The 27,679-nt window shown below is 66.8% G+C and overlaps 2 protein-coding genes across 3 annotated transcripts; both read right to left on the minus strand.

Annotated features, from left to right (window-relative positions):
- Positions 1-2,631: 2,631 nt before the first annotated feature.
- On the minus strand, positions 2,632-19,887 carry BCAT2 (branched chain amino acid transaminase 2). The gene is made up of 11 exons (XM_048832489.2): positions 19,724-19,887; positions 15,781-15,861; positions 15,326-15,526; positions 12,344-12,454; positions 11,798-11,917; positions 11,306-11,469; positions 6,348-6,490; positions 5,735-5,820; positions 4,220-4,360; positions 3,548-3,622; positions 2,632-3,221 (listed from the first exon to the last, which is right to left on the minus strand). The coding sequence occupies exons 1-11, from the start codon at positions 19,766-19,768 to the stop codon at positions 3,183-3,185; spliced, it is 1,206 nt and encodes a 401-aa protein (XP_048688446.2). The 5' UTR covers positions 19,769-19,887; the 3' UTR covers positions 2,632-3,182.
- Positions 19,888-21,852: 1,965 nt separating this feature from the next.
- On the minus strand, positions 21,853-27,520 carry HSD17B14 (hydroxysteroid 17-beta dehydrogenase 14). Of its 2 annotated transcripts, none has more exons than XM_048832510.2 (9): positions 27,354-27,520; positions 26,206-26,250; positions 25,767-25,867; positions 25,440-25,506; positions 25,132-25,223; positions 24,051-24,155; positions 23,598-23,665; positions 23,147-23,243; positions 21,853-22,390 (listed from the first exon to the last, which is right to left on the minus strand). In XM_048832510.2, the coding sequence occupies exons 1-9, from the start codon at positions 27,439-27,441 to the stop codon at positions 22,241-22,243; spliced, it is 813 nt and encodes a 270-aa protein (XP_048688467.1). In that variant the 5' UTR covers positions 27,442-27,520; the 3' UTR covers positions 21,853-22,240. The 2 variants fall into 2 exon arrangements, with proteins under 2 accessions (XP_048688467.1, XP_048688466.1); XM_048832509.2 differs by having other exon boundaries at positions 25,132-25,262.
- Between the last annotated feature and the right edge of the window lie 159 nt (positions 27,521-27,679).

The following is a 27,679-nucleotide window of genomic DNA, read 5'->3' on the forward strand; positions in this document are numbered from 1 at the left end:
TCTGTGTTAGACCATGTTCCTGTCGTCTAATAAACCTTCTGTGTTACTGGCTGGCTGAGAGTCACGTCTGACTGCGGAGTCGGGGGGCAGGACCCTCTGGCTTCCCCAGGACCCCGCCTGAGTGGACTCGCTGGGGGACGCGCCCGGAGGGACAGGGGAGGCTGGAGGCTCCGGGGTCAGCCCCAGGAAGGTGGAGCCGGGGGAGCTGTGGGTCCTGCAGACAGGCTGCTCCCAGAGAGGAGACTCCCCCAGAGTCCTGCCTGGCTTCATGGGGAGCAGATCCAGAGCATCGCCCGGGGACTCCGTGAGAGAGACACAGAAAGACAGAAAGAGAAAACCACGAAAGAAAACGGCACTTGAAAGCTGAATGAGCAAAAGCGAGGGGCAGGGGAGGATCCTGGCCCCAAGAAACAAAAGAAAAGGACAAGACAAAAGAAAAGCTGGAGGAGGGAGGCCAGGAGCGGTGAAGGGAAGGCGGCCCCAGTGAGGGGGGCGGTGGCAGATCGGGAAGTAGGGGGCTCCATCAGAAGAGAGGACCCCACCAGCTCAGCCACCATGGGGAGAGAGGAAAGGCCCCATTCCCCACCCCCCTGAGCCAGCCAGTCCCTGCCCTTGGGCCGGATGGGACCCCCCTAGAGGGGAAAGGCCCCGGGCCCCATTCCCAGCCCCCCTGAGCCAGCCAGTGCCTGCCCTGGGGGTGGGTGGGACCCCCCTAGAGGGGAAAGGCTCTGTGTCCATCCCTCCCCCCCTCCCCGCCGGGGGCTGTTTGGGGTCCTGGGGCTCTGGCTGGGCCAGTCCCTTTTCTTCTGGCTCGGTGTTTACATGGCTCCCCCTAGCCTGCGGCTATAAGACCTCCCAGCTCGGCTTGGCCCAGCCCGGCCCTGACGTAGCCCAGATGTCGCAGGGGTGAGATCCGCTGGGCCAGCACCGCTCAGCTCATGGGGCATCAGCCAGACCCCCGGGCCCCACAGGAGAGCTGGGCCCTGGGCCACAGGGGCTGAGCAATGCTGGGGGAGGAGGGGAATGGGGCAATGCCCGCCCCCCCACTGAGCAATAGGCCAGCTCCTCTCCCCCTCCAACCCCCAACTCCCCCCTCAATCCCTTCCTTCAGCCCAGTTCCTCTCTCACCCCTCCTGCCCTATGATCACGGTTCCCATGCAGCGCCCGGCGCCACGGGGCCCTGATCTCAGTCGGGGGGGGGGGATTTGTGCAGCGCCCGGCGCCACGGGGCCCTGATCTCAGTCGGGGGGGGGGATCTGTGCAGCGCCCAGGGCCAGGGGGCCCTGATCTCAGTCGGGGGGGGGGGGATCTGTGCAGCGCCCGGGGCCAGGGGGCCCTGATCTCGGTCGGGGGGGGGGGGGAGGGGATCTGTGCAGCGCCCGGCGCCAGGGGGCCCTGATCTCGGTCGGGGGGGGGGGAGGGGATCTGTGCAGCGCCCGGCACCAGGGGGCCCTGATCTCGGTCGGGGGGGGGATCTGTGCAGCGCCCGGTGCCACGGGGCCCTGATCTCAGTCGGAGGGGGGATCTGTGCAGCGCCCGGGGCCAGGGGGCCCTGATCTCAGTCGGGGGGGGGGGGATCTGTGCAGCGCCCGGGGCCAGGGGGCCCTGATCTCAGTCGGGGGGGGGAATCTGTGCAGCGCCCGGTGCCACGGGGCCCTGATCTCAGTCGGGGGGGGGGGATCTGTGCAGCGCCCGGCGCCAGGGGGCCCTGATCTCGGTCGGGGGGGGGGGGGGGATCTGTGCAGTGCCCGGCGCCAGGGGGCCCTGATCTCGGTCGGGGGGGGGGGGTGTGACGAAGTGGGACTGTTCTTAATGTTTCCTCTGAATAGTGTGGGGGTGCCTCAGTTTCCCCCAGGCAGTTCTTAAGTATCTAGGGGGTGGAGTAACGGTGTATGATCATTGCAGAGCCCTAGAGGGCAGGTGTGGGCAGGAGTCTGGACACAGAGAATGGCCGACACCCTGTTTCCTGGCAACTGATGGCCTGGGCCCTCCCCCCCTGCAAGGTGAGAGCTGAAGGGTTGGAGAACAAAGGAATCCGGTGACCTCCTGGCCCGGGAAAGGAACAAAGCCCAGAGGAGGAGGGGCTGGAGGGAGTTTCAGTTTGGGGCTGGCTGGGACATGGAGTGAAAGGCAGACGGGGTTGTCTGGCTCACTGCCCCCCAAAATGGACCCAGCTGAGGGGTCCCGTTCTCTGCACCTGCAAGCTCTGTTTTAGACCATGTTCCTGTCGTCTAATAAACCTTCTGTTTTACTGGCCGGCTGAGAGTCACGTCTGACTGCGGAGTCGGGGGGCAGGACCCTCTGGCCCCCCCAGGACCCCGCCTGGGCGGACTCGCTGTGGGAAGCGCACGGAGGGGCAGAGGAGGCTGAATGCTCTGAGGTCAGACCCAGGAAGGTGGAAGCTGTGTGAGCTGTGTGTCCTGAAGACAGGCTGCTCACAGAAAGGCGACTACCCCAGAGTCCTGCCTGGCTTCATGGGGAGCAGTTCCAGAGCATCGCCCAGGGACTCCGTGACAGGGGGATCTGTGCAGCACCCGGCGCCAGGGGGCCCTGATCTCGGTGGGGGGGCGGGGGGGATCCTGTAGCACCCGCTGTCCCCCATCCCCCGACGCAGACTCTGGACCCAGTGGGTTGGTTTCATTTAGTTTAATAGAAAAGCTTTTCGGGTCAGCGCCGGGCATTTCGACCCCCTGCAGGCAGCAAGGGGGGGGCCCGTGGGCCTGGCCCCGGGGACACAGACTGGCCTGAGAGCCTGGGGGAGCCCAGAACAGGCCCAGCGGAGGCCGGCTACCTCGGGCGGTCTCAGTGCATGGCCGGCCGGGGGGGGGGGGGGGGGTAGAAATTGCAGGACAGGATAGTTTACCCAGAAGGCATTTCAACTGGTCAATCCGGTCTCCCACAATGCACTGCTCCTGGGATTACCCAGCAGGCCTTGCACTGGCCCAGCTATGCTGGTGCGGGGGGGTTGGCCCAGTCCCGATCTGACCGGCCCCAGGGGGGGAGGGGACGGGGGCACTGGGCAGGGGGGGATCCCAGGGATGGGGCAAGTTTGGTTCTGCTCCAGGGATCTGTCTCAGTCATGGGGGAGGGGAGCACGGGGGCAGCTGGGGGGTCGCTCTGGGGGAGTGTTAAAAACCAAAGCCCCCCCCCGTTATCAATAGGGGGGCGAGGTCCGGTCCGGCTCAGACGGGCAGCACCCAGTCGCTGGGCACACGGCCGTACTGCAAGGAGACAGACAGAGACGGGGGGGGGGGTCAGAATGGGTGGGAGCTCGGCACAGACACCCCTTCCACAGCCCGCGTGGGGTGGGGGTGGGAACCGGCCCCTTGGAACCGGGCTGAGCCAGCCAGTCCCTGCCCTGGGCCGGGTGGGAGCCGGCGCCCCCCAGGGGGACAGGCCCGCGCCCCATTCCCCACCCCACCAGCCAGTCCCTGTCCTGGGGCCAGATCTTTTCCATACACCTGAAACGCCATCCCTGGGGCTCTGACCCCCTCCCCACCGGCCCCCACCGCCCTGCACTAACCCCAGCCCCCCAGCGGGCCAGTACCTGGATGTCCGTCAGCTCCTTCCAGAACCGCTTGGCCAGCTCGGGGCCGTTTTCCATGGTGGGGATGGGATAGGTCTGGAAGGAGACGAGACCCGATCGGATCCGGCTCCCCCCCATCAAGCCCGGTCCCCCCCTCCAGCCCCCATCGGATCCGGCTCCCCCCATCAAGCCCGGTCCCCCCCTCCAGCCCCCATCGGATCCGGCTCCCCCCATTAAGCCCGGTCCCCCCCTCCAGCCCCCATCGGATCCGGCTCCCCCCATCAAGCCCGGTCCCCCCCTCCAGCCCCCATCGGATCCGGCTCCCCCCATCAAGCCCGGTCCCCCCCTCCAGCCCCCATCGGATCCGGCTCCCCCCATCAAGCCCGGTCCCCCACTCCAGCCCCCATCGGATCCGGCTCCCCCCATCAAGCCCGGTCCCCCACTCCAGCCCCCATCGGATCCGGCTCCCCCCATCAAGCCCGGTCCCCCACTCCAGCCCCCATCGGATCCGGCTCCCCCCATCAAGCCCGGTCCCCCCCTCCAGCCCCCATCGGATCCGGCTCCCCCCATCAAGCCCGGTCCCCCCCTCCAGCCCCCATCGGATCCGGCTCCCCCCATCAAGCCCGGTTCCCCCTGCCCTCTGCCCCTGACATACCCAGCTCGGCCGGCGGGCCCATCACCCTGGCATCTCACCTTGCCCTGGTACAGGATGTGGCTCACGGGCGAGACGACGCAGGCCGTGCCCGAGCCGAACACCTCCCGGACCCGCTTCTCCTGCAGCCCCCGGATGAGGTCGGCCATGGTGATGCTGCGCTCCGAAACCTTGAATTCACCCTGTGCAGGAGGAGAGAGTCAGGGGGACGGAGACAGCGCCCCCTGGTGCCAGGTGGGGGAAATGGGGCACGGCCGGGGAGGGGTGGGCAGGGGACAGAGGGCGGCGCCCCCTGGTGCCAGGCTGGGGAGATGGGGCTGTGACGAAGTGGGACTGTTCTTAATGTTTTCTCTGAATAGTGTGGGGGTGCCTCAGTTTCCCCTATGCAGTTCTTAAGTATCTAGGTGATGGAGTAAGGGTGTATGATCATTGCAGAGCCCTAGAGGGCAGGTGTGTGCAGGGGGCTGGACACAGAGAATGGCCGACACCCTGTTTCCTGGCAACTGATGGCCTGGGCCCTTCCCCCCTGCAAGGTGAGAGCTGAAGGGTTGGAGAACAAAGGAATCCGGTGCCCTCCTGGCCCGGGAAAGGGACAAAGCCCGGAGGAGGGAAGGGGGCCGGAGGGAGTTTCAGTTGGGGGCTGGCTGGGACATGGAGTGAAGGGCAGACGGGGTTGTCTGGCTCACTGCCCCCCAAAACTGACCCAGCTGAGGGGTCCGATTCTCTGCACCTACAAGCTCTGTGTTAGACCATATTCCTGTCATCTAATAAACCTCTGTTTTACTAGCTGGCTGAGAGTCCCGTCTGACTGCGGAGTTGGGGGGCAGGACCCCCTGGCCCCCCCAGGAGCCCCGCCTGGGTGGACTCGCTGTGGGAAGCGCACGGAGGGGCAGAGGAGGCTGAATGCTCCGGGGTCAGCCCCAGGAAGGTGGAAGCCGGGGGAGCTGTTTGCCCCGCAGGCAATCTGCTCCCAGAGAGGAGACTCCCCAGAGTCCTGCCTGGCTTCATGGGGAGCAGATCCAGAGCATCGCCCGGGGACCCCGTGACGTGGGGCTCCCCCCAGCCTGGGGAGCTGGGGTCCTGTGCTGGGGGGGGGGGTCACCCCAAGGAGCAAACTGACCAGCTCACCCCAGGGGGGCGGGGGGCAGAATTAAACCCCACCCAAGCTGAAGGCGCCTGAGAGGTCAGCTGGGGCCCCCAACCCCTACCCCAGCCCTGGCAGGGGTTTGCCCAAGTGAGGGTTCCCCAGCCGCCCCCCCCTACTCTGCTCCAGCCCCTGAGCTGGCGACTCCCCTTTAGGGGCCACTGAGCCCCTCCCAGGCCCACCTTGGCCGCAAACCAGCCCCTCAGAGCTTCCCAGCTTCCACCTCCTCCACCGCTGCCCCCCCCAACCCAACACAGTGGCTAGAGACCAGCCCCCCCCGGGAATCGCTGGGGCAGAGCTCACGCGGGCCCCCCTTCGATCGCCTCCCAGGCCCCGTCGCCAGTCTGGGAGCGAGAGGGGGGGAGAAAAGAGAGGCTCCTCCCCAGCCCAGATCCGCCCCCCCCCCACTCACCCACTTGCGCCCTAAGTCCAGCAGGCTCTGCCGGGTCACCCCGGGCAGAATGATGCCGTTCAACGGGGGGGTCACCAGCTCCAGGTCTGGAAAAGAAAAATCCCGTCACACACGCCCCCCCACCCCCCGCCCCCCCAGCCTGGCCCTGGGGTGGGGCGGGGGCTGGGTATACAGGGACCTCCCAGCCCGGTGCTGGGATGCGGCCCCTCTGAGCACTCAGGGACCCCTGTGGGGCAGGGGATTGGTATAGGGGGATCCTCCTGGGATGGGACAGGGGGGCAGGGATCTTGGGAGCCCTCCTGGGGCACCACCGAGAGACAGCCCCTCCGAGACAGGGCGCAGGGGCGGGGCACTTGGGGATCCCCCTGGGATGGGGGGGCGGGGAAAGGGTATAGGGGGAACCGCCCTGGCACAGGGTGGGGAGGGGGGCACTCAAGGATCCCCGTAGGGCAGGGCATGGGTATATGGGGACACCCCTGGGAGGGGACATGGGAGGGGCAGGATGCAGGGGATGGGTATAGGGGGACCCCCCGGGACGAGGCACAGGAGTTGGGGATGGGGGAGGGGTACAGGGGGACCCCCCTCGCCCGTGGCAGGAGGCTCCGGCTCTCACCGCCCTGTGGGTCTGTCCAGAAGAGGAAGATGTTCATGGTGCCGACCTCGGTGATCTGGTGATCGTCCCCATAGAGCCACAGGGCCTGCTGGCACCCGGCGCGCACTGCCTCGTCCTGCACCAGGATGGTGGGGGCGTAGTTCCTGCGGACGCAGGGGGCAGCACCCTCAGAGAGTGGGGCACGGCGGGGGAGGGGAGGGCAGTGCCCCCTAGTGGCTGGTGGGGGGGAGGGGGGACACGGCTGGGGGCAGGGGGCAGTGCCCCCTAGTGGCTGGCGGGCGACAGGGGTGTGACGAAGCGGGGCTGTCCTTAATGTTTCCTCTGAATAGTGTGGGGGTGCCTCAGTTTCCCCTAGGCAGTTCTTAAGTCTCTAGGGGGTGGGGTAAGGGTGTATGATCATTGCAGAGCCCTAGAGGGCAGGTGTGGGCAGGGGGCTGGACACAGAGAATGGCCGACACCCTGTTTCCTGGCACCTGATGGCCTGGGCCCTTCCCCCTTGCAAGGTGAGAGCTAAAGGGTTGGAGAACAAAGGAATCAGGTGGCCTCCTGGCCCGGGGAAAGGGACAAAGCCCAGAGGAGGAGGGGCTGGAGGGAGTTTCAGTTTGGGGCTGGCTGGCACATGGAGTGAAGGGCAGACGGGGTTGTCTGGCTCCCTGCCCCCCAAAATGGACCCAGCTGAGGGGTCCTGTTCTCTGCACCTACAAGCTCTGTGTTAGACCATGTTCCTGTCATCTAATAAACCTTCTGCTTTACTGGCTGGCTGAGAGTCACATCTGACTGCGAAGTTGGGGGGCAGGACCCTCTGGCTTCCCCAGGAGCCCCACCTGAGCGGACTCGCTGGGGGAAGCGCCCAGAGGGGCAGAGGATGCTGAATGCTCCGAGGTCAGACCCAGGAAGGTGAAGCCGGGTGAGCTGTGTGTCCTGCAGACAGGCTGCTCACAGAGAGGAGACTTCCCCAGAGTCCTGACTGGCTTCATGGGGAGCAGTTCCAGAGCATCGCCCAGGGACTCTGTGACAACTGGTGGGAGCGGTGGGATCTACTGCACCCCATGGATGGCGCTTCCTGCAGTTAGTGACTGGGGAGCAGTAAAACGAAGGGGGATTGACAGGGACCAGGCGTGCTGAAGATTCAGAGCGAGACGGTTTCAGGGGGCGGTTAAACCCTGGGAGTGTGTGACAAGAGAGAAGGACTTTTGCAGTAACAGGGTCCCCCGGGGGATTGCAGCGAGCGGTCCCAGGGGCGGAGGAGTCTGCAGCTCGACCCTGGCAAAGAGGTGGTGACCTCGAGAAGGGCTGGCACACTAGGGGTTCTCCCTGGAGACCGTGGGGAGCTGAGAGCACACAGGCCTGTGAGTCCCCAACAACTTGGGAAGAGCGGAGTGACGGCCTGTCACCGTCTCCTTAAGAAGGACGTTGTAACCCTGTGCAGAGAGGGTTGAGCGTTGGAAAGTTCACCAAAGCAGAGTTAATCGTGCAGCTGGAGGAGGATGACCGCTCTAAGGGACAGATTCCTGACCCCAAATGGGGCTATAGCAGGATCTGGGAGCAGCTGGAGTGGGAGCCAGGCACCCCCAAGACTCCTGTCCCCGACCAGACGAGGGTCTTCACGATCGGGTTCCCCATCGGGGGATCGGAGACGGACGGGATTGGAGCTGAGTCCGAGAGAGCCAGAGGACTGTGAGAGACAGCGAGAGCCCGAGAAAGAGCTGCAGAAGCAGCAGCAGCATGAGCTGGCGGTGGTGGGGCGGAGAGGCCTAGGGGACCTCCCCGGGGTGAGTGGGGATAGACCCCGGGGGGCCAGTTCCACAGGGAACCTCGAGACTAAATTGCTGCCCCTGGTTAAGGAGGGGGGGATGTGGATGCCACCCCACTGCCTTTGAGCAGGCTGGCGATTTGAACCAGGGGGACCCTGCGGAAAAGCCCTGGTGTCTAGCTCCCTTGCTGGGTCCCAAAGCCATTGACTCCGTCAGCCAGATGGGTGGGGAGGTGGACAGGCTCCCACTCCTGACCCCAACCTATATGTCTGTGTGGAGTCTCCTGGGGTCAGGCCCCTCGGACCCCCAGTGGGAGCGGAAGGGGATGGTCAATGGGGAGACATTTCTGGGGTGGCGAGATCCTGGGACAGAGAGAACTGGTGTCAGGCCCCGGGTGGTGCAGCCTCAGAGGCTGAGGGGCTGGGTGAGCTGGGTGAGGGTCCCAGGGACGAAGCCCCTCGCCCTGCCTATGGCCCAGATCCCTATGCAGACCCAGGAGGGGTGGGGCTGGCTGGTTGTTGGGGTGCTCCAGGACACCAGCTGTGAGACCCTGTTGTGGGGTGACTGTGTCTCTTTGGGACAGGATCCAGGCCCTGCTCCGGTAACTGCCGAGGGTTTGAATTTGAATCCAGGGAACCAATCGGCGGAGAGGGAAATGGTCAGTGAAAATGCAGATGACCTGGCTGGCAGCTGGGAGGAGCGGCTAGGCTCAGGCTACCTGCCTGCTTGTAACCAGCCCCCTGGGGCTCCCCACCCCCCTTGCACACCGGAGAGGGGGCTCAGGCTGGCTCTGATGCAGTGAGGAAAGCAGGGAGCTCGCAGCCTACCCCCACTGGGACAGCCAGGGCAGCGCTGAGCACAGTGGGAGGTGAGACCCCAGCTGAGTGGGGGGAGACACAGGCAGGGCAGGGGATCTGTGGGGAGCGGCAAGGTGCTTGGTAAGGAAAGTCTGGATGAGCCTAGGCAGCCTTGTGAGCTGATGGCTGTGTCTAGTCAGCAGGGTGGGAAGGCGAGGAGAGTGGAAGATGAGTGTCCCTGGATCTTACCTGTTAGCTGGGTGGACTATTGGGACAGTGAAGGAAACGTGCCTGTGTCTGTCAGGGGTATTGACTTGCCTATGGAGAGAGCCACCCTGATCTCCAAGCAGTTGTCTGCGACCAGCCCTGTGTGCTGGGACAAGGGGAAAGAGATCCCTGGCTGGGTGTCTGGGAAAGGAGAAAGTGTGTCCGGCTCTTCTTTGTCTGTGGAGCAGACAGAAGGGGCCTTGCAGCCTGTGATGGTTGAGGGTCGTGCAGTTGTCTCAGAGCTGGTTCTGGACTCAGCTAAAGCCCAGGAAGGGAAGGGTCCGAAGTTTGTGTCTGCTTCGGAGAATGGCCCTGTAACTAGGTCGCATCCAGTTAGTGTCTATGTAAAATCCCAGAGGCCAGACAATTCTGGTGCTTGTATTTTGCCTGTTGCTCGTGTGTTGTTGGAAAGGGTGGAGCAACTCTGTCTAATCAGGGTGAGATCCTAGCCAGGGCACAAGGAGAGCATGAAGGTGATGTGATTGTGTTACCTACTGAGGGTGTGGAAACCTGTAGCAAGAAGGAAAAGATTCCTGAACTTGTGTGTGGCAAAGGGAAGGAGAATGCTTCTAACCTTTTATCTAGGAAGTCTGTCAGTTTGCCTGAAAGGGGATTGTTTAGGAATCCGCCGGATGGGCCAGAGGTAATTCTGGATGTAAGGGAGACCCAGAAAGAGTCTGTTGTTGCTCAGGAAAGTGTCCCTCTAGAACAAGCCCTAGGTGAAGAGGGTAAGAGCAGAATTTCTGTGAGGGGTGAATTGTTGCATAGAAAAGCCCTAGGGAAGGGAATGCTCAGGGAGTCTTTGCAAGCAGTTTACTGCAACTGAAGGGTGTGAAAATGATTTAATCAAGAAAGTTTCAGTTCCTAACAGCCAGAAATTTTCTGCTGTGAATGGATCCACTGACTTTCCTGTTGAAAGACCCAGTGTGGAGAGCTTTGAGAAGGTCTCAGATGGAGTGAAAGCAGTTAAGAAAGTTAAACAGTCCTATAACCAGGTGGCTGTGTTTGGCCAGCTTGTTGGGGAGAAAACCCAATCCCAGTTTGACCCCCGGGGGTTTTGGGATGGCCAAAGGGCACGGGCCGCATAAACCTTCCGACATGCGGCCTGCGAGTGCTATCGACCACCCCCGACCTAAGGGAGGGCGTGAAACTGGAAGGGCCTAGTGTAACTCCTACCAAGGAATGGGAGAGATGCTGGGGCATCCATGGGAACGCTGGTGGCTTCGAACTTCCCCAGGTCACCGGCTAAAGTGACCCCGCTCAGTTCGATCTCGAAGGAGGGAGAGATGTGACGAAGTGGGACTGTTCTTAATGTTTCCTCTGAATAGTGTGGGGGTGTCTCAGTTTCCCCTATGCAGTTCTTAAGTCTCCAGGGGGTGGGGTAAGGGTGTATGATCATTGCAGAGCCCTAGAGGGCAGGTGTGTGCAGGAGGCTGGACACAGAGAATGGCCGACACCCTGTTTCCTGGCCACTGATGGCCTGGGCCCTTCCCCCCTGCAAGGTGAGAGCTAAAGGGTTGGAGAACAAAGGAATCCGGTGACCTCCTGGCCCGGGAAAGGGACAAAGCCCAGAGGAGGAGGGGCTGGAGAGAGTTGCAGTTTGGGGCTGGCTGGGACATGGAGTGAAGAGCAGACGGGGTTGTCTGGTTCACTGCCCCCCAAAATGGACCCACCTGAGGGGTCCTGTTCTCTGCACCTACAAGCTCTGTGTTAGACCATGTTCCTGTCGTCTAATAAACCTTCTGTTTTACTGGCTGGCTGAGAGTCACGTCTGACTGCGGAGTTGGGGGGCAGGACCCTCTGGCTTCCCCAGAACCCCGCCTGGGCGGACTCGCTGGGGGAAGCGCACGGAGGGGCAGAGGATGCTGAATGCTCCGGGGTCAGCCCCAGGAAGGTGGAGCCGGGTGAGCTGTGTGTCCTGCAGACAGGCTGCTCCCAGAGAGGAGACTTCCCCAGAGTCCTGCCTGGCTTCATGGGGAGCAGATCCAGAGCATCGCCCCGGGACTCCGTGACAAGGGGGACAAGGTTGGGGACAGGGGACAGCACCGCCTAGTGGCTGGTGGGGTGGAGGGGGGCATGGCTGGGGTCCGGAGGGCACCACCCCCCAGCGGCAGGCTGGGGCCTGGAAGCTCATACTCACCCCCCCATCTTGTAGTCGCCGACGCCCCCCAGCCAGGCGCGGACGTAGCGTGGCTCGGCCAGCAGGCCCACGGCGCCCATGGGGCCGGTGGCGAAGTAGGCCCCCACTGGAGACAGGATGACGAAGAGGAGGGCATGGCCGGGACGGGACACCCCCAGGGACGGCTGCGGGGGGGCGGAGTAAAGTGTCAGAACCCCGCACCCCATGGCCGCACCCCACACCAGAGCCCCTGCAGCAGCGGGGGGGGGGGCCTTCAAAAGGTTGAGGAGCAAGAAGCCAGGGGAGCCCAGAGTCGGGGTGCAGGGGAAGGAGCAGATTAGGGGGATGCAGGTGGGAGACAGATCTGGGGACAGAGGCGGGAGACACATCTGGGGGGCTGGGGGGGCGCAGGCAGGAGACAGATCTGGGGGCCCGGATGCCGCAAGGTCGGAGGCAGGCGGGATGTGTCCCGTGGGGATGGCGGAAGTCGGGGCGCCCCTCGGGGCTCCGCACCTCGGTGCCAATGAAGGTTGGGCGGATGTAGAGACTGGCGCTGTCCGAGTGCGGCACCCAGTCCTGGTCGAGGGCCACGAGCCGGCGGATGCAGTCCAGGAGCTGCAGCTGGTCAAAGGGCTGGGGGAGAGAGGGCAGTGCTGGAGAGAGGGGGCAGCCCCCAGGGCCAAGACAGACCCCAGGAGTCCTGGCTCCCAACCCCTCCCCCCCTCAGCTGTAACCACTAGACCCCACTCCCCTCCCGAAGCCACAGAGAGAGCCCAGGAGTCCTGGCTCCCAACCCCCCCCCCCCGCTCTAACCACAAGACCCCACTCCCTTCCCAGAGCCTGACAGAGAACCCAGGCGTCCTGGCTCCCAACCCCGCCCCCCCCAGCTGTAACCACTAGACCCCACTCCCTTCCAAAAAGAGAACCCAGGAGTCCTGGCTCTCAGCCCCCTTGAAGTTCACCCAAGCAGCATGGGGGGGATAACCGGTGGCCAGGGGCCTGGTCAGCGAGGGCCCCAGGGCCCCATGCAGGAGGCCTGGGGAGGGGGGGGTCACTCACCGGCAGGCTGGCCCGGGCGGCCGAGCGGCACATACGCTCCATGTTCATCAGCGGGCGGAAGAGACGGACTCGCTGATCCTGGCCCCGGAAAGCCTTCATCCCCTCGAAGAGCTGGGGAGAGCCAGCACCGTCAGCCGGGGGCTGGGACGCGGCCCCTCCGGGGCAGGGTCTGGGGCCCCCTCGCCCAGCTGGGACGCAGCTGGCTCTGGGGTGGGGGAGGTATCTGGGAACCCCTCACCCGGCTGGGACGCGGCTGGCTCCGGGGGTTGGGGGGTCTGGGAACCCCTCACCCGGCTGGGACGCGGCTGGCTCTGGGGGTGGGGGGGTCTGGGAACCCCTCACCCGGCTGGGACGCGGCTGGCTCTGGGGGTGGGGGGGTCTGGGAACCCCTCACCCGGCTGGGACGCGGCTGGCTCTGGGGGTGGGGGGGTCTGGGAACCCCTCACCCGGCTGGGACGCGGCTGGCTCTGGGGGTGGGGGGGTCTGGGAACCCCTCACCCGGCTGGGACGCGGCTGGCTCTGGGGGTGGGGGAGGTATCTGGGCACCCCTCACCGGGCTGGGACGCGGCTGGCTCTGGGGGTGGGGGAGGTATCTGGGCACCCCTCACCGGGCTGGGATGCGGCTGGCTCTGGGGTGGGGGAGGGTCTGGGCAACCCTCACTGGGCTGGGACGCGGCTGGCTCTGGGGGTGGGGGAGGTATCTGGGCACCCCTCACCCGGCTGGGACGCAGCTGGCTCTGGGGTGGGGGAGGTATCTGGGAACCCCTTACCCGGCTCGGATGCGGCTGGCTCTGGGGTGGGGGAGGGTCTGGGCACCCCTCACCCAGCTGGGACGCGGCTGGCTCCGGGGTGGAGGGTCTGGGAACCCCTCACCCGGCTGGGACGTGGCTGGGTCTGGGGGTGGGGGGGTCTGGGAACCCCTCACCCGGCTGGGACGTGGCTGGGTCTGGGGGTAGGGGAGGTATCTGGGGCCCCCTCGCCCGGGCTGGGACGCGGCTAGCTCTGGGGTGGGGGAGGGTCTGGGCACCCCTCACCCGGCTGGGACGCGGCTGGCTCCGGGGTGGGGGAGGGTCTGGGCACCCCTCACCCGGCTGGGACGCGGCTGGCTCCGGGGTGGGGGAGGGTCTGGGCACCCCTCACCCGGCTGGGACGCGGCTGGCTCCGGGGTGGGGGAGGGTCTGGGCACCCCTCACCCGGCTGGGACGCGGCTGGCTCCGGGGTGGGGGGATCTGGGCACCCCTCACCCGGCTGGGACGCGGCTGGCTCCGGGGTGGGGGGGTCTGGGCACCCCTCACCCGGCTGGGACGCGGCTGGCTCCGGGGTGGGGGGGTCTGGGCACCCCTCACCCGGCTGGGACGCGGCTGGCTCCGGGGTGGGGGGGTCTGGGCACCCCTCACCCGGCTGGGACGCGGCTGGCTCCGGGGTGGGGGGGTCTGGGCACCCCTCACCCGGCTGGGACGCGGCTGGCTCCGGGGTGGGGGGGTCTGGGCACCCCTCACCCGGCTGGGACGCGGCTGACTCTGGGGGTGGGGGGGTCTGGGCACCCCTCACCCGGCTGGGACGCGGCTGACTCTGGGGGTGGGGGGGTCTGGGCACCCCTCACCAGGCTGGGATGCGGCTGACTCTGGGGTGGGGGAGGGTCTGGGCAACCCTCACCGGGCTGGGACGCGGCTGGCTGTGGGGGTCGGGGAGGTATCTGGGCACCCCTCACCCGGCTGGGACGCGGCTGGCTCTGGGGTGGGGGAGGTATCTGGGAACCCCTTACCCGGCTGGGATGCGGCTAGCTCTGGGGTGGGGGAGGGTCTGGGCACCCCTCACCCGGCTGGGACGCGGCTGGCTCTGGGGGTGGGGGGGTCTGGGAACCCCTCACCCGGCTGGGACGCGGCTGGCTCTGGGGGTGGGGGAGGTATCTGGGGCCCCCTCGCCCGGGCGGGATGCGGCTGGCTCTGGGGGTGGGGGAGGGTCTGGGCACCCCTCACCCGGCTGGGACGCGGCTGGCTCCGGGGTGGGGGGGTCTGGGCACCCCTCACCCGGCTGGGACGCGGCTGGCTCCGGGGTGGGGGGGTCTGGGCACCCCTCACCCGGCTGGGACGCGGCTGGCTCCGGGGTGGGGGGGTCTGGGCACCCCTCACCCGGCTGGGACGCGGCTGGCTCCGGGGTGGGGGGGTCTGGGCACCCCTCACCCGGCTGGGACGCGGCTGGCTCCGGGGTGGGGGGGTCTGGGCACCCCTCACCCGGCTGGGACGCGGCTGGCTCCGGGGTGGGGGGGTCTGGGCACCCCTCACCCGGCTGGGACGCGGCTGACTCTGGGGGTGGGGGGGTCTGGGCACCCCTCACCCGGCTGGGACGCGGCTGACTCTGGGGGTGGGGGGGTCTGGGCACCCCTCACCAGGCTGGGATGCGGCTGACTCTGGGGTGGGGGAGGGTCTGGGCAACCCTCACTGGGCTGGGACGCGGCTGGCTGTGGGGGTCGGGGAGGTATCTGGGCACCCCTCACCCGGCTGGGACGCGGCTGGCTCTGGGGTGGGGGAGGTATCTGGGAACCCCTTACCCGGCTGGGATGCGGCTAGCTCTGGGGTGGGGGAGGGTCTGGGAACCCCTCACCCGGCTGGGACGCGGCTGGCTCTGGGGGTGGGGGAGGTATCTGGGGCCCCCTCGCCCGGGCGGGATGCGGCTGGCTCTGGGGGTGGGGGAGGGTCTGGGCACCCCTCACCCAGCTGGGACGCGGCTGGCTCCGGGGTGGGGGAGGGTCTGGGCACCCCTCACCCAGCTGGGACGCGGCTGGCTCCGGGGTGGGGGGGTCTGGGAACCCCTCACCCGGCTGGGACGCGGCTGGCTCTGGGGTGGGGGAGGTATCTGGGCACCCCTCACCGGGCTGGGACGCGGCTGGCTCCGGGGGTCGGTTATCCAGGGCCCCCTTGCCTGAGCTGGGACGCCGCCCTCTGGGGTAGCAGGGGCTGGGAGTAGGGCGCCCCGACTCACCTCCACAGCGTAGTGCAGGGCGGAGGAGGCCGGGTGCAGGCTCAGGTTCTGGAAGGGTTTGATGTGGGGCTGGCCCCAGCCCCGGTCCCGGTCCCACTCCACCATGAGCATGTGGTCGGTGAAATGCTTCCCGAACTGCAGCTGCCCTGCCTCCGGCTTGGGCTTCGGCTCATTGGTCAACTCCACCTGCAGGTCTGAGGCCTGGAAAAGAACCCAGGCGTCCTGGCTCCCGGCTCTAACCACTAGACCCTACTCCCCTCCCAGAGCCGGGGAGAGAACCCAGGAGTCCTGGCTCCCAGCCCCCTGCTCTAACCTCTGTACCGTCCCCCCACCCCCGACAGAGAACCTAGGCATCCAAATTCCCAGCCCCCACCGCCCCACTCTAACCATTAGACCCTCCTCCCCTCCCCTCCCTGCGCCAGGCAGAGAACCCAGGCGTCCGCGTTGGCACTAACCTTGAAGAAGGTGCTGATGGGTCTCTGGGGGCCGAGGGGCAGCAGCCGGTCCAGGGCAGCACAGAATCGACCCGGCAAAACCTGCGGGACAGAGGGAGGAGTGGCTGGGGGCGTGGGGGAGGGGCAGGGGCCCAGGGAGCCCCCATTTACAGGGGTGCAGGCTGGAGAGCGCCCCCTAGCGCGGGCACGGGGCCAGCCTTCCCCGCTGCGGAGAGCGCCCCCTGCCGGGCCCCCCACCACCCCCATCACTCTCGGACCCTGTTTCATGCCATCTGAGCAAACAGAGGGTTAATGTGTAACCTGGCTCCGTGGTGGGGTCGGGCCAGGGCCCCACCCCAGGGGCGCCCCACAAGGTCCCCAAGGAAGGACCCCTCCCCCAGGCAGGGGGCACTACGGGCACCAGGCCAGGCCCCCCCAGAAAGGGCCCCTCACTGGGGATTCAGTTGGCAGTGCTGGGCGTGGGAACCTGCCCCCACCAGCAGGATCAGCCGCATCCGTCCCCCTCCCCTCCGCATTTCCCCCACCCCACCCCACCCCGCCCAACTGGACTTCGCTCCCCACGGAGCCATGCTGGTCTCCAGGCAGGAGACACGGAGCCGGGGGCCACACAGCAGAGACCCCGGGGCCTTCGCTCCCCCCCCCCCAGCATGCCGGGGTGCAAGCCAGCCGGACGCCTGGGTCCCCGGTAAGTTCCTTCCCCGCAGCCCTGGAGGCCAGGGTTCAGTGTCAGTGCCCCCACCCCCACATCACAGGCGTGGGTTCCTGGTAGATTCCGCCCCGGACTCCTGGGTTCGCGGCCGGCCCCCCAAGAACCTCCAGTGTGTGGGCTCATGGTAAATCCCTCCCCCCACCGGACTCCTGGGTTCGCAACCCACCCCGCAAACCCCTACTGCAGCATTTATGGTAAACTGGTCAATTCCCTCCCCACACAGAGGGGTTTGCAGCCAACACCCCCTCCACCACATGCTCCCCCCATGCTCAGTCAGCCCCCCCAACATGTGGGCTCACAATAAAGTAGTAAATTCTGCCCCCCACCCCCAGCCCTGGACAGCTGGGTTCACGGCGTGGGGTGGGAGGGGGGGTTGTCAGTAGTGGGAGTGGAACATGGGGGCTGGGGAGGGATGTGGGAATACAGGCGGGGGGGGGGGGTTAGTTTATTTCCATGCAAGGTGGAGAGAAAGGGGAAGAAAGGGATAAAAACTTGGGGGGGGGGGGGGGCTGGGAGCCAGGACTCCTGGGTTCTCTCCCCAGCTCTGGAAGGGCAGTGGGGTCTAGTGATTAGAGCGGGGGGGGGGGGGCTGGGAGCCAGGACTCCTGGGTTCTCTCCCCAGCTCTGGAAGGGGAGTGGGGTCTAGTGATTGGGGGGGGGGGCTGGGAGCACTCCTGGGTTCTCTCCCCAGCTCTGGGAGGGGAGTGAGGTCTAGTGATTAGAGCGGGGGGGGGGGGGCTGGGAGCCAGGACTCCTGGGTTCTCTCCCCAGCTCTGGAAGGGGAGTGGGGTCTAGTGATTAGAGCGGGGGGAGGGGGGCTGGGAGCCAGGACTCCTGGGTTCTCTCCCCAGCTCTGGAAGGGGAGTGAGGTCTAGTGATTAGAGCGGGGGGGGCTGGGAGCCAGGACTCCTGGGTTCTCTCCCCAGCTCTGGGAGGGGAGTGGGGTCTAGTGATGGGGGGGGGCTGGGAGCACTCCTGGGTTCTCTCCCCAGCTCTGGAAGGGGAGTGGGGTCTAGTGATTAGAGCGGGGGGGAGGGGGGCTGGGAGCCAGGACTCCTGGGTTCTCTCCCCAGCTCCGGGAACGGAAGGGATAGGCTGGGGCCCAGGCAGGGAGTTGCAGACAAAGCAGGACCTGGAATGCAGGGCTGGGGGGGCCTCCCTGAGCTAGACAAAGACCCTCCCCCCAGCCAGGCGCTAGGGGGCGCCACCCTCCCTGCCCCCCCACCCAGCTGCACCCCTGCCTAGTGCTGTGGGGCACCGCCCCCCACCCCCTACAACCACGCCCTGCCCTGGAGCTTGGGTGCACCAGCTTACACCCCCCCACAGACACTTTCCCAGCATGCCCTGGGGGAGGACGATATTTCTGTGCCCTTGGCCGCTCCTGCCAGGTACCAGAGGCGCCACCAGGCCCCCGGGGGCCTGGCTCCGTGCCAGCCCCCAGCGCGTCTCCATGGGGCAGCCAGGACAGCGCGGCCCGGAGCCGCCGACACACCCAGCCCCTGCCCCCCACCCCCAGCCACCACTGGGGCTGGCAAACCAGCCCAGCCACACGTGAGATGAGCGGGAAGGGCTCAGCCCTGCTCAGGGGCAGCTAGGCAACAAATCATCGGGGTGCCAGGGAGCCACTTCCGGGTCGGGAGTGAGGGGCACCGGCAGGGCTGGGGGGCGAGGGGCGAGCACAGGGGCCCCCCCGCTGAAACACTCAGGGTCTGCCTTATTAGCTCAGACCAAGGGGCCCATCCAGCCGCACAGCCAGCCATTACAAGTAGCGCCCCCTAGTGGCCCTTTTGGGGACAACCCGGTTCCCGGTTCCCTCCTGACCTTCCCCAGGCAGAGAGTCCAGCTCTGGAGCCTGAGCGTGGGGCCCTGGTCACCCCTTTGCCATGTGACCGCGGCCGGCCTCGTTAGCGGCCCGCACGCCCACGGCCTGAACGAGCCCTGCAGCCCAGCTCAGCCAGCCCGGGGCCCGGTTCTGCTGGGGAACTGGGGCACGAGGAAACCCACATTCGCCCAACTATGCTCTGACAGGGGGGTATCACCAGAGCGTCCAATCACTGCACCCCCAACTCAAGGCCGGTGCATTGGGAGGTTCTGGTGCCCCTCACTCCCTACCCACAGCCCCCTGCTAGCCCAGCCCTGCCCCTCCCCAGCCCTGCCAGTGCCCCTCAGTCCCGACCCGCAGCCCCCTGCTAGCCCAGCCCTGCCCCTCCCCAGCCCTGCCAGTTACCCTCACTCCCGACCAGCAGCCCCCTGCTAGCCCAGCCCTGCCAGTGCCCCTCACTCCCGGCCAGCAGCCCCCTGCTAGCCCAGCCCTGCCAGTTACCCTCACTCCTGACCCGCAGCCCCCTGCTAGCCCAGCCCTGGGCTCCCTCCCCAGGTCTGCCGGTGCCCCTCACTCCCGACCTGCAGCCCCGCCAGTGCCCCTGCTATACCACCCTTCCCGTTGTACAGGTGGGGAAACTGAGGCATGGCAGAGACTTGCCCGTGGCCGAGCTGGGAACTAAACCCGGCTCGCATCCCCCCCACCCCCGGCTCTACCGGCCTCGCTGGCTGCCCAGGGGTGGACTAGCCCGGGCCAGTGGAAATGGGGCAAGTTCCGGGAGGGTGACCAGATGTCCCGACTTTAGGGTCTTGTTCCTCTGTAGGATCCTATTACCCCCACCCCCCGTCCCGATTTTTCACATTTGCTGTCTGGTCACCCTGACTTCAGGTCACTCTCCCCAGCCCCCGGGGCTCCTCTCCCGACCCCAGGAATCGCGCCAGCCCCCCCCCCGCAGGGTCCTTGAGAGGCGGAAACAAAACGTTCAAGGTGAGAGAGTCGCTCAGGTGAGGCCCGGGCTAGGCAGGGGGCTGCGGGTCGGGAGTGGGGGGCACCGGCAGGGCTGGGGGGGGGGACTGCGGGTCGGGAGTGGGGGGCACCGGCAGGGCTGGGGGGGGGGACTGCGGGTCGGGAGTGGGGGGCACCGGCAGGGCTGGGGGGGGGGACTGCGGGTCGGGAGTGGGGGGGCACCGGCAGGGCTGGGGGGGGGGACTGCGGGTCGGGAGTGGGGGGGCACCGGCAGGGCTGGGGGGGGGGACTGCGGGTCGGGAGTGGGGGGGCACCGGCAGGGCTGGGGGGGCACCGGCAGGGCTGGGGGGGGGGGCTGCGGGTCGGGAGTGGGGGGGCACCGGCAGGACTGGGGGGGGCTGCGGGTCGGGAGTGGGGGGCACCGGGGGAGGAGGGGCCGGACTCACCCTTCCGACGGCCCCGATCCGGGCCCGAACCCCCGCCGCTGCCATGCCCGGTGCCGCCGAGTAATGGGACCGGGCCCGGCCACGGCGGCGGATGGAAGGTTCCGCCCCTCCCCCGCCCGGCACCGGGGGGGCGGACTGACGAGGGAAGGTGGGGGGTGCGGAGTAGGGCAGGGGGAGGGGCGGGGGTGCAACGCCCCCCCCTCCGGTTTTCCAGAGGAACCCGCTCCCCCCCCCCACAAAATAAGTTGGGGGGCGGGGGGACCCGTCCAATCACACCTGTTCCCACTCCCCACACCCCCCGCTGTAGCCAATGGGAGGGCAGCTCCCCCCTAGGCATGGGGCTGGCTCCGCCCCGCCTCCTCACCCAGCCCTGGGCTGATCCGCCGGGACCTGGCACCGGGGGACTGCTATTCCCCAGGCTGGGGGGCAGGGAGGAGCTGGGGGCCAGGGGACTGCTATTCCCCAGGCTGGGGGGCAGGGAGGAGCTGGGGGGGAGGGGGCGTTTATACCCCAGGCTGGGGGGGGGACAGGGGGCTGCTATTCCCCAGGCTGGGGGCCAGGGAGGAGCTGGGGGACAGGGGGCTGCTATTCCCCAGGCAGGGGGCTGCTATTCCCCAGGCAGGGGGGCAGAGAGGAGCTGGGGGGCAGGGGTGGCTATTCGCCAGGCTGGAGGCCAGGGAGGAGCTGGGGGGCAGGGGGCGGCTATTCGCCAGCCAGGGGGTCAGAGAGGAACTGGGGGCTGCTATTTGCCAGGCTGGGAGGCTCAGGAGGAGTTGGGGGACAGGGGGTGTCTATTTCCCAGGCTGGGGAGCAGGGGGCTGCTATTCCCTTGGCTGGGGGGCAGGGAGAGGGCGATCTCATTGCTGGCTCATGGGACTCCCTGAGATTTCCCTTTCCCAGGCTGGGCCGGTCCCCCTCCCCCACAGCCGCACCACTACACCCCCCCCCCCCCCGTCCCCAGTGACATGTAGCCCCCTAGGGCAGGTCAGCTGCCCCGGATGAGAAGCACCTACTTAGCCACCCACTGACCTGGGGGACCGTGTTAATTAACCCCCAGCCTCCCTCTCCCCTAATGAGCCAGGGGAACCAGGCTCCCCCAGATCAGAACCTGGACTAGATTTACTGAGCGATTATCTTCCCCGTCAGGCCCTCGGGGGACTGGCGATGCAGCCACCTCTGGGGTGGGGCACTGGGGCTGGGTAGCCAGGGGCCAAGCTGGATTTCAACACGGCCAGCGCCCGAGAATCCTCCACCGCCTTTGTCCAAGGGTTAATACCCCTCCAGGTTAAAAGCAGGCGGCCCCCTTTCCCAGCTGGGTTTGACTTGCTCAGACGTCCAGCCGGGGGGTCGGGTTCGACCTTCCTCTGCCCGCTTGAGGAGCCCAGGAGGAAATATTCGTTCCCCACGTAGGGCCCTAGAGCCGGGGATCGAGTCCCCCCCCCGAGCCGTCTCCGCGCTCAGCACCAGAGCTGGAGCTCCTGGCGTCTCTCACCCTCCGGCAGGTTTTCTAACCCTTCACTCGTCCCCCTCGCTCTTCTCCGGCCTCTGCCTTTTCGCCACAGCCTCCTCGCGCTGCAGGCCCCAGCACTGGGCGCAGGATTCGCCCCCGGGCCAGATCCAGAGGCCAAACCACCTCTGCTCCCACTCGGGGATCCCCGGTTGATGTGTCCCAGGGTCCAAATTAGTTGGACAGGCTCTATTGTTCATAAACCCAAGTTGTGCGGCATTAATTACATTCCCCTCCTTCATTAATTGAGTCCTGTATCAGCTGCTCCACGATCTTGCCGAGAATCGATGTCGGGCCGACAGGCCTATAACTACCCGGGTCCTCCTGTTTCCCCTTTTTAAATATTGGCCCAAGGTTTGCTTTCTCCCAGGCTTCGGGCACTTCCCCGGTGCCCCAAAACATATTGAAAATCAATGTTAACAGGCCCGCGAGCTCCTCGGCCAGCTCTTTTAAAACTCTTGGATAGAGCCCTGTGCAGATATGCAATTTATATCCACGGAGCTACAGGGCTCCAGCACCAATGAGCGAGACCAGCAGAGCCCGGGCCAGGAACCGCAGCTGTAGGCGGCTGACTGTGAGGAGGCATGTCCCCCCCCTAAAATAAAAATCAATGAAAACAGTATTTGTTTGCAACTCACCTTTATTAACCATGTGAGCTTGGGGTCCCCTATGGGTGCCCACACCCCTCCCTCAGAGACTGGGGTCCCCCGTCACTGCCCAGACCCCTACAATGGAGATTGGGGTGCCCCCTCGCTGCCAAAACCCCCTATGGACGCAACGAATGCCACAGAGACCTTCAACCTCTGGAGGGGAGTGGGGGCTAGTGGTTAGAGCGGGGGGACCAGGACTCCTGGGTTCTCTCCCCAGGTTTGGGAGGGGAGTGGGGCCTTGTGGGCGCAGAGGGAGGGACATGACCTGCAGCGTTTTCTGCCTTGGAGGCACAATCCCCACAGGCATGCTCAGGGCCAGCGCGGGGGAGAGAACCCAGGAGTCCTGGCTCCCCCTGCCCCCTAGCTGGGGCCCAGCCGGCTCTTGGGGCCGTAGGCCAGCTCGGCCCCACCGCTCAGCAGCAGGTCGATCCCAGTGCAGAAGGTGCCGTCGGCAGCCAGGTACATCACAGCCAGAGCGCACTCCTCCACCGTGCCCATCCGGCCCAGCAGCTGGGGGGCGGGGGGGGGAGTGTCAGCCACTGACCCTGCCCTCGGGCCCCCCACTCACCCTCTGGCCCCCTGCTCCCCACTGAGATCCTCCCGGCCCCGCTGCTCACCCTGCCCCCCCCCCCACTGAGATCCTCCCGGCCCCGCCGCTCACCCTGCCCCCCTCCGGCCTCCTGCTCCCCACTGAGATCCCTCCTGCCCCTCCAGTATCCCATCAACCCCGGCCCCCCTCAGGCCCCCTGCTCCCCATGGAGATCCCCCCAGCCTCACCCCACTGAGATCCCCCAGCCCCTCCAGTGCCCCATCCCCCCTCCTCTGCCCTCCCACTGAGATCCCCCTCTGGCCCCCTGCTCCCCACTGAGATCCCCCCTGCCCCTCCAGTGTCCTATCAATCCCATCCCCCCTCCTCCGCCCTCCCACTGAGATTCCCCCTCCGGCCCCCTGCTCCCCACTGAGATCACCCCACTGAGATGCCCCCACCACACTGAGATCCCCCCTGCCCTCCCACTGCCCCATCAACCCCGCCCCTCCTGCCCTCCTACTGATGCCCCCACCTACACCAGCCCCTCAAGTCCCCTCAGCCCCTCCCAGAGATCCCCCCACTGCCTCCCCTCTCGCCACTGGGACCCCCTCCTGCTCTCCAGTTTCCTTTCCCACTCCCCCCCCCCGATACACCCCCTTTCCACCTGCTCCAGCCCTTCCCCCAACCTGGGTTATGGCAAACCCCTCCCCCACACACTTTTCCCATAATGCACTTGCCTGGGCATCCTTCCCAGCCTGGATTGTGGCCTCCGGATTGGCCGTCTGCCCGGCTGTCTCCTCCCACATGGGGGTCCAGATGTTCCCAGGAGAGATACTGGTGGGGGGAGGAACCGCAATCATTTGGTATCGACCCCGACCTCAAATTTTCACCCCTTCCTGACCACAAGACCAGGGCTGCGAGCTTCCCCGCAGCAGTGCCCCCAGGCAGTGACTGTCCCAGACGCTGCAAGCTTCCCCGCAGCAGTGCCCCCAGCTGGTGACTGTCCCAGATGCTGTGCGCTTTCCTGCAGCAGTGCCCCCCAGCCTGTGACACCCCCGGGGGGCGCTGCGAGCTTCCCCACAACAGTGCCCCCAGCCAATCACTGTCCCAGATGCTGCGAGCTTCCCCACAGCAGTGCCCCCAGCCCTAAAGTTGTGGAGGGGGGGAGGGCTGGGGATCATAAGGTACCTGTTAACTCGCACCCCGTATCTGCTCTCATCCACCGCCATGGCCTTCGTCATCGCCGTCACTGCGCCCTGGGGACAGACTCTGGATTGAGGGACTCTCAAAATTCCCACCCACCCCCCCGCCCAAACACTAGGCCCCCCCCGGAGGGGGGAGGTCACTAGGAATAGACCCAGCCCCCAAATGCCTGATCAGCATTGGCTAGAGGCACAGGACTCCTGGGTTCTCTCCCCGGCTCTGAAAGGGGAATGGGGGCTAGTGGTTAGAGTGGGAGGGGGCTGGGAGCCAGCACTCCTGGATTCTCTCCCTGGCTGTGGGAGGGGGTGGGTTAGAGTGGGGGGTGGGAGCCAGGACCCCTGGGTTCTCTCCCCAGCTCTGGGAGAGAAGTGGGGGCTAGTTGCGGGGGTGGGACTGGGAGCCCGGACTCCTGGGTTCTCCCCCTGATTCTATCAGTACCTTGGTGGCGACGTAGGGAACAGCCTGGCTCTGTCCAATGATGCCCACGAGACTGGAGATGTTGATAATGTTGCCCCGGGTCTCCCGCAGATAGGGCAGGGCGAACTGCACCGGAGAGAGGAGACGGAGGTGGGGGAGATGCAGCTGCTTCTGGGGTGGGGCACGGGGGCTGGTTATACAGGGACCCCTCCCTGGCGCTGAGATGCGGCTGGCTGTGGGGAGACACAGGGGCTGGGTACAGGGGGACCCCTCCCTGGCAGGGCCACCTGGGAGGGGGCACCGGGGGGGGCAAGTGGAGCAATTTGCCCCAGGTCCCGGGCCCCACAGAGGCCCCCACGAGAGTTTTCGGCAGCACTTCAGCAGCAGGGGGTCCTTCAGTGCCGCCGAACACACCAGGTTCCCCGAAGACCCGGAGCGGAAGGACCCCCGTCGCTGAAGGGTCTTCAGCAAATCCTCTGGGCAGCCCTGCTCCCTGGCGCTGGGATGCGACTGGCTCTGGGGCAGCGTGGAGGCTGGATATACAGGGACCCCTCCCCGGTGCTATGATGAAGCTGGTTCTGGGGCAGGGAACACGAGTGGGTACACAGGGACCCCTCCCTTGTGGCTGGCTCTGGAGTGGGGCGCGGCGGCTCATTATATGGGAACTCTCCCCAGCACTGGGATGCGTCTGGCTTTGGGGTGGAGCGTGGGGGCTGGTTATACGGGGACCCTACCCGACGCAAGGCTGCGGCTGGTTCTGGGGTGCAGCGAGGGGGCTGGTTATACAGAGACCCTCCCCGGCACTGGGATGTGGCTGGCTCTGGGGTGGAGCGCGGGGGGCTGGTTATACGGAGACCCTCCCCGATGCAGGGCTGCTGCTGGCTCTGGGGTGGAGCATGGGGGGCTGGTTATATGGGGACCCTCCCCGGTGCTGGGATGCGGCTGGCTCTGGGGTGCAGCAAGGGGGCTGGTTATATGGGGACCCTCCCCGGCGCTGGGATGCAGCTGGCTCTGGGACAGTGTGGGGGGCTGGTTATATGGGGACCCTCCCCGGTGCTGGGATGCGGCTGGCTCTGGGGTGGAGCGCAGGTGTGTCTCTCACCTTTGCTGTCAGGAAGTAGCCGACCAGGTTGACCTCGAGAAGTTCCCGGAAATGCTGGGAGGTGACGTCGTCGATTTGCTCTTCGGGGGGATCTGGGGAGGGTGTGGGGGTGAAAAGCAGGATGCAGGCCCCTGAAACAGCCCACCACCACCACGGCTCAGACCCGGGGATCCCCATTTCCCCTTCCAACGAGGTGGTGAGGCCCATGTGCCCCCTAATTTCCCCCAGCTCAGGGGTTCCTCCCCCCATTCCAGGATGGCCCTAGGGACCCCCACCCCCTCCACCCCCTGACGATCGGGGCGACTCACGGCGTCCGGCGTTGTTCACCAGGCAGTCGATGCGTCCGTAACGCTGCCAGGTCACCGCGATCAGCGCCTGCGGGGGGGGTGGGAGAGGGAGTTGGGGGCAGGGAGGGGGGAAGCCGGGGGTAGGAGGAAGGGGAGGGGTGTTGGGGGACAGGACAGAGGTGGGGGAATTTGACCCATTAGGCTCCAAGCTGAGGTTACCCCCACCCCGGGCACTGCCCATCCTCCTACAGAAAGCATGGGGTGGGAGGGCTGGGGGCAATGCCCCCCCTGCAGCATCTGCCCCCTCCCCCCACTGGGGCAGATTCCCCCCCATGCTTCCCTGCCCACCTGGATGTCCTGTTCGCTGGTGATGTCACAGGGCTGGAAATGGGGCTCTCCAGGGCCCCCCGATTCCCGCAGCGCCTGCTCCAGTGCCCACCCGGCGGCCCCTGCAAGAGAAGGGGGGGGCAGTGACAGCCCAGGGGTGGGGGGCACAGACACCAAGGGGGAGGGGCCGGACACCAGGGGAGGTGGGATCCCAGGAGGGGGCAGGCAGAGAGAGGGTGGGGAGAGGGGGCAGCCAAACATGGGGAGAGGGGGTATCCAGGAGACAATGGGGGGTCACCCATCACAGGGGGGAGGACAGACTTGGGGGGCTCAGAGAGAGAGAAATATCCACACACCCCCAAACCAGCACCCCACATCCCCTGCCCAGCGCCCCCGTCCCCCCCAGAGCTCCCAACATGGGTTGTGGGGGTCCCCAGAAAAGAGGGGAGTGATTTCTCACCTTCAGCTTTGGGGGCGCAGAAGACCACATGAGCCCCCTGCCGAACTGTGGGGACAGGGGAAAGAGGAGGCCAGGAAGGGGCCGGGGGGGGAGGAGAAATAGCGGGGTGCAGTGGGGGGGGACACAAGAGAATAAAGTTAAGATCAAAAAAGCCAGCACGAGTAACACCACCACTGCCCTGGTGCTGCGAGCTTCCCCACAGCAGTGCCCCCAGACAGGAACTTCCCCCCCTCCCCCCAGCGCTGCAAGCTTCCCTGCAACAGTGCCCCTAACCAGGAACTCCCCCCTCTGCCCAAGCACTGGGAGCTTCCCCCCAGCAGTGCCCCCAGACAGGAACTTCTCCCCTCCCCGCAGCAGTGCCCGCAGACAGGAACTTCCCCCCTCCCCCCAGTGCTGCGAGCTTCCCCACAACAGTGCCCCTAACCAGGAACTCCCCCCTCCCCCCAAGCACTGTGAGCTTCCCCCCAGCAGTGCCCCCAGACAGGAACTTCTCCCCTCCCCCCAGCGCTGCAAGCTTCCCCGCAGCAGTGCCCGCAGACAGGAACTTCCCCCCTCCCCCCAGTGTTGCGAGCTTCCCCGCAGCAGTGTCCCTGACCAGGAACTCTCCCCTCCCCACAAGCGCTGCGAGCTTCCCCCCAGAAGTGCTCCTGGGGGGCGATGGGTCTCTGCTGCCCCCTGCTGGCCAGCCGCACGCATCGCAAGGCACCTAAAGCTCACTCCTGCCGCCCCCCCCCCCCCCCCCCCCCCCCCGGCCCCGCAACTCCCAGGGTCAGTGAACAGCCGGACGGACAGACCCGGGACAGACGGACAAAGTCCAGGAAGATCCAAGACGGAGCCCAGCCCTGGAGTCTCCGATCCCCCGCCCGGGCTCCAGTCTCCCCCCCCGCCAGCCCTGTAGCGCCCCCCACACACACTCTGCGACCCCCACATCCACCATCCTGCAATATCCCGACTCCCCAACGCATGCCCTGATCCCTAGCCCCCCCGCAGGCCTCTGCCTCCACCCCCGCAGCGCCCCAAGGCCCCCCCCCCACAGATCCCCAGGGGTCCCTGCTGCTCCAGACCCCCAGCTCCCGCTGCGCCCCTTCCCCAGCCCCCCCCTTGCAGGGCCCCCCGCTGACCCCTATCCGCAGCCCGCCCCCCCTCACCGAACTCCCTGACGACGGCTTCCCCGATGCCCCGGCTGCCCCCGGTCACTATGGCAACCTTGCCCGGGTACCGCAGCCCCGAGGCCATGGTGCGGGGCGCCCCCGGGCCGCAGCTGATCCAGAAAGGGGAAACTGCAGCCCGGAGGGCACATGCCACTCGGGGGCGGGGGGGCGAGAGAACGGGGCATCCTGGGAAATGTAGTCCTCTCCCGAAAGGGGGCGGGGCAGGGGGGACTTTCCCCTCGAGGGGGCGCCAGCTCCCTCCCGGCCCCAGGGCAGGGTCTGGCTGGCTCAGGGGGGCGGGGAATGGGGCCGGGGCCCTTTCC

Source organism: Caretta caretta, chromosome 23 (genome assembly GCF_965140235.1).
Source record: "Caretta caretta isolate rCarCar2 chromosome 23, rCarCar1.hap1, whole genome shotgun sequence".
NCBI lineage: Eukaryota > Metazoa > Chordata > Testudines > Cheloniidae > Caretta > Caretta caretta.

Coding starts and splice junctions, on each gene's coding strand:
- HSD17B14 (XM_048832509.2), bottom strand. CDS start 27,441: ATGGCCTCGGGGCTGCGGTACCCGGGCAAGGTTGCCATAGTGACCGGG. Junction 26,251..27,353: donor AGCCGTCGTCAGGGAGTTCG/GTGAGGGGGGGC, acceptor CTGTCCCCACAG/TTCGGCAGGGGGCTCATGTG. Junction 22,391..23,146: donor AGGCTGGGAAGGATGCCCAG/GCAAGTGCATTA, acceptor CCCGCCCCCCAG/CTGCTGGGCCGGATGGGCAC.
- BCAT2 (XM_048832489.2), bottom strand. CDS start 19,768: ATGGCAGCGGCGGGGGTTCGGGCCCGGATCGGGGCCGTCGGAAGG. Junction 15,862..19,723: donor GGATCGGGGCCGTCGGAAGG/GTGAGTCCGGCC, acceptor TCTGTCCCGCAG/GTTTTGCCGGGTCGATTCTG. Junction 3,222..3,547: donor AGGAGCTGACGGACATCCAG/GTACTGGCCCGC, acceptor GTCTCCTTGCAG/TACGGCCGTGTGCCCAGCGA.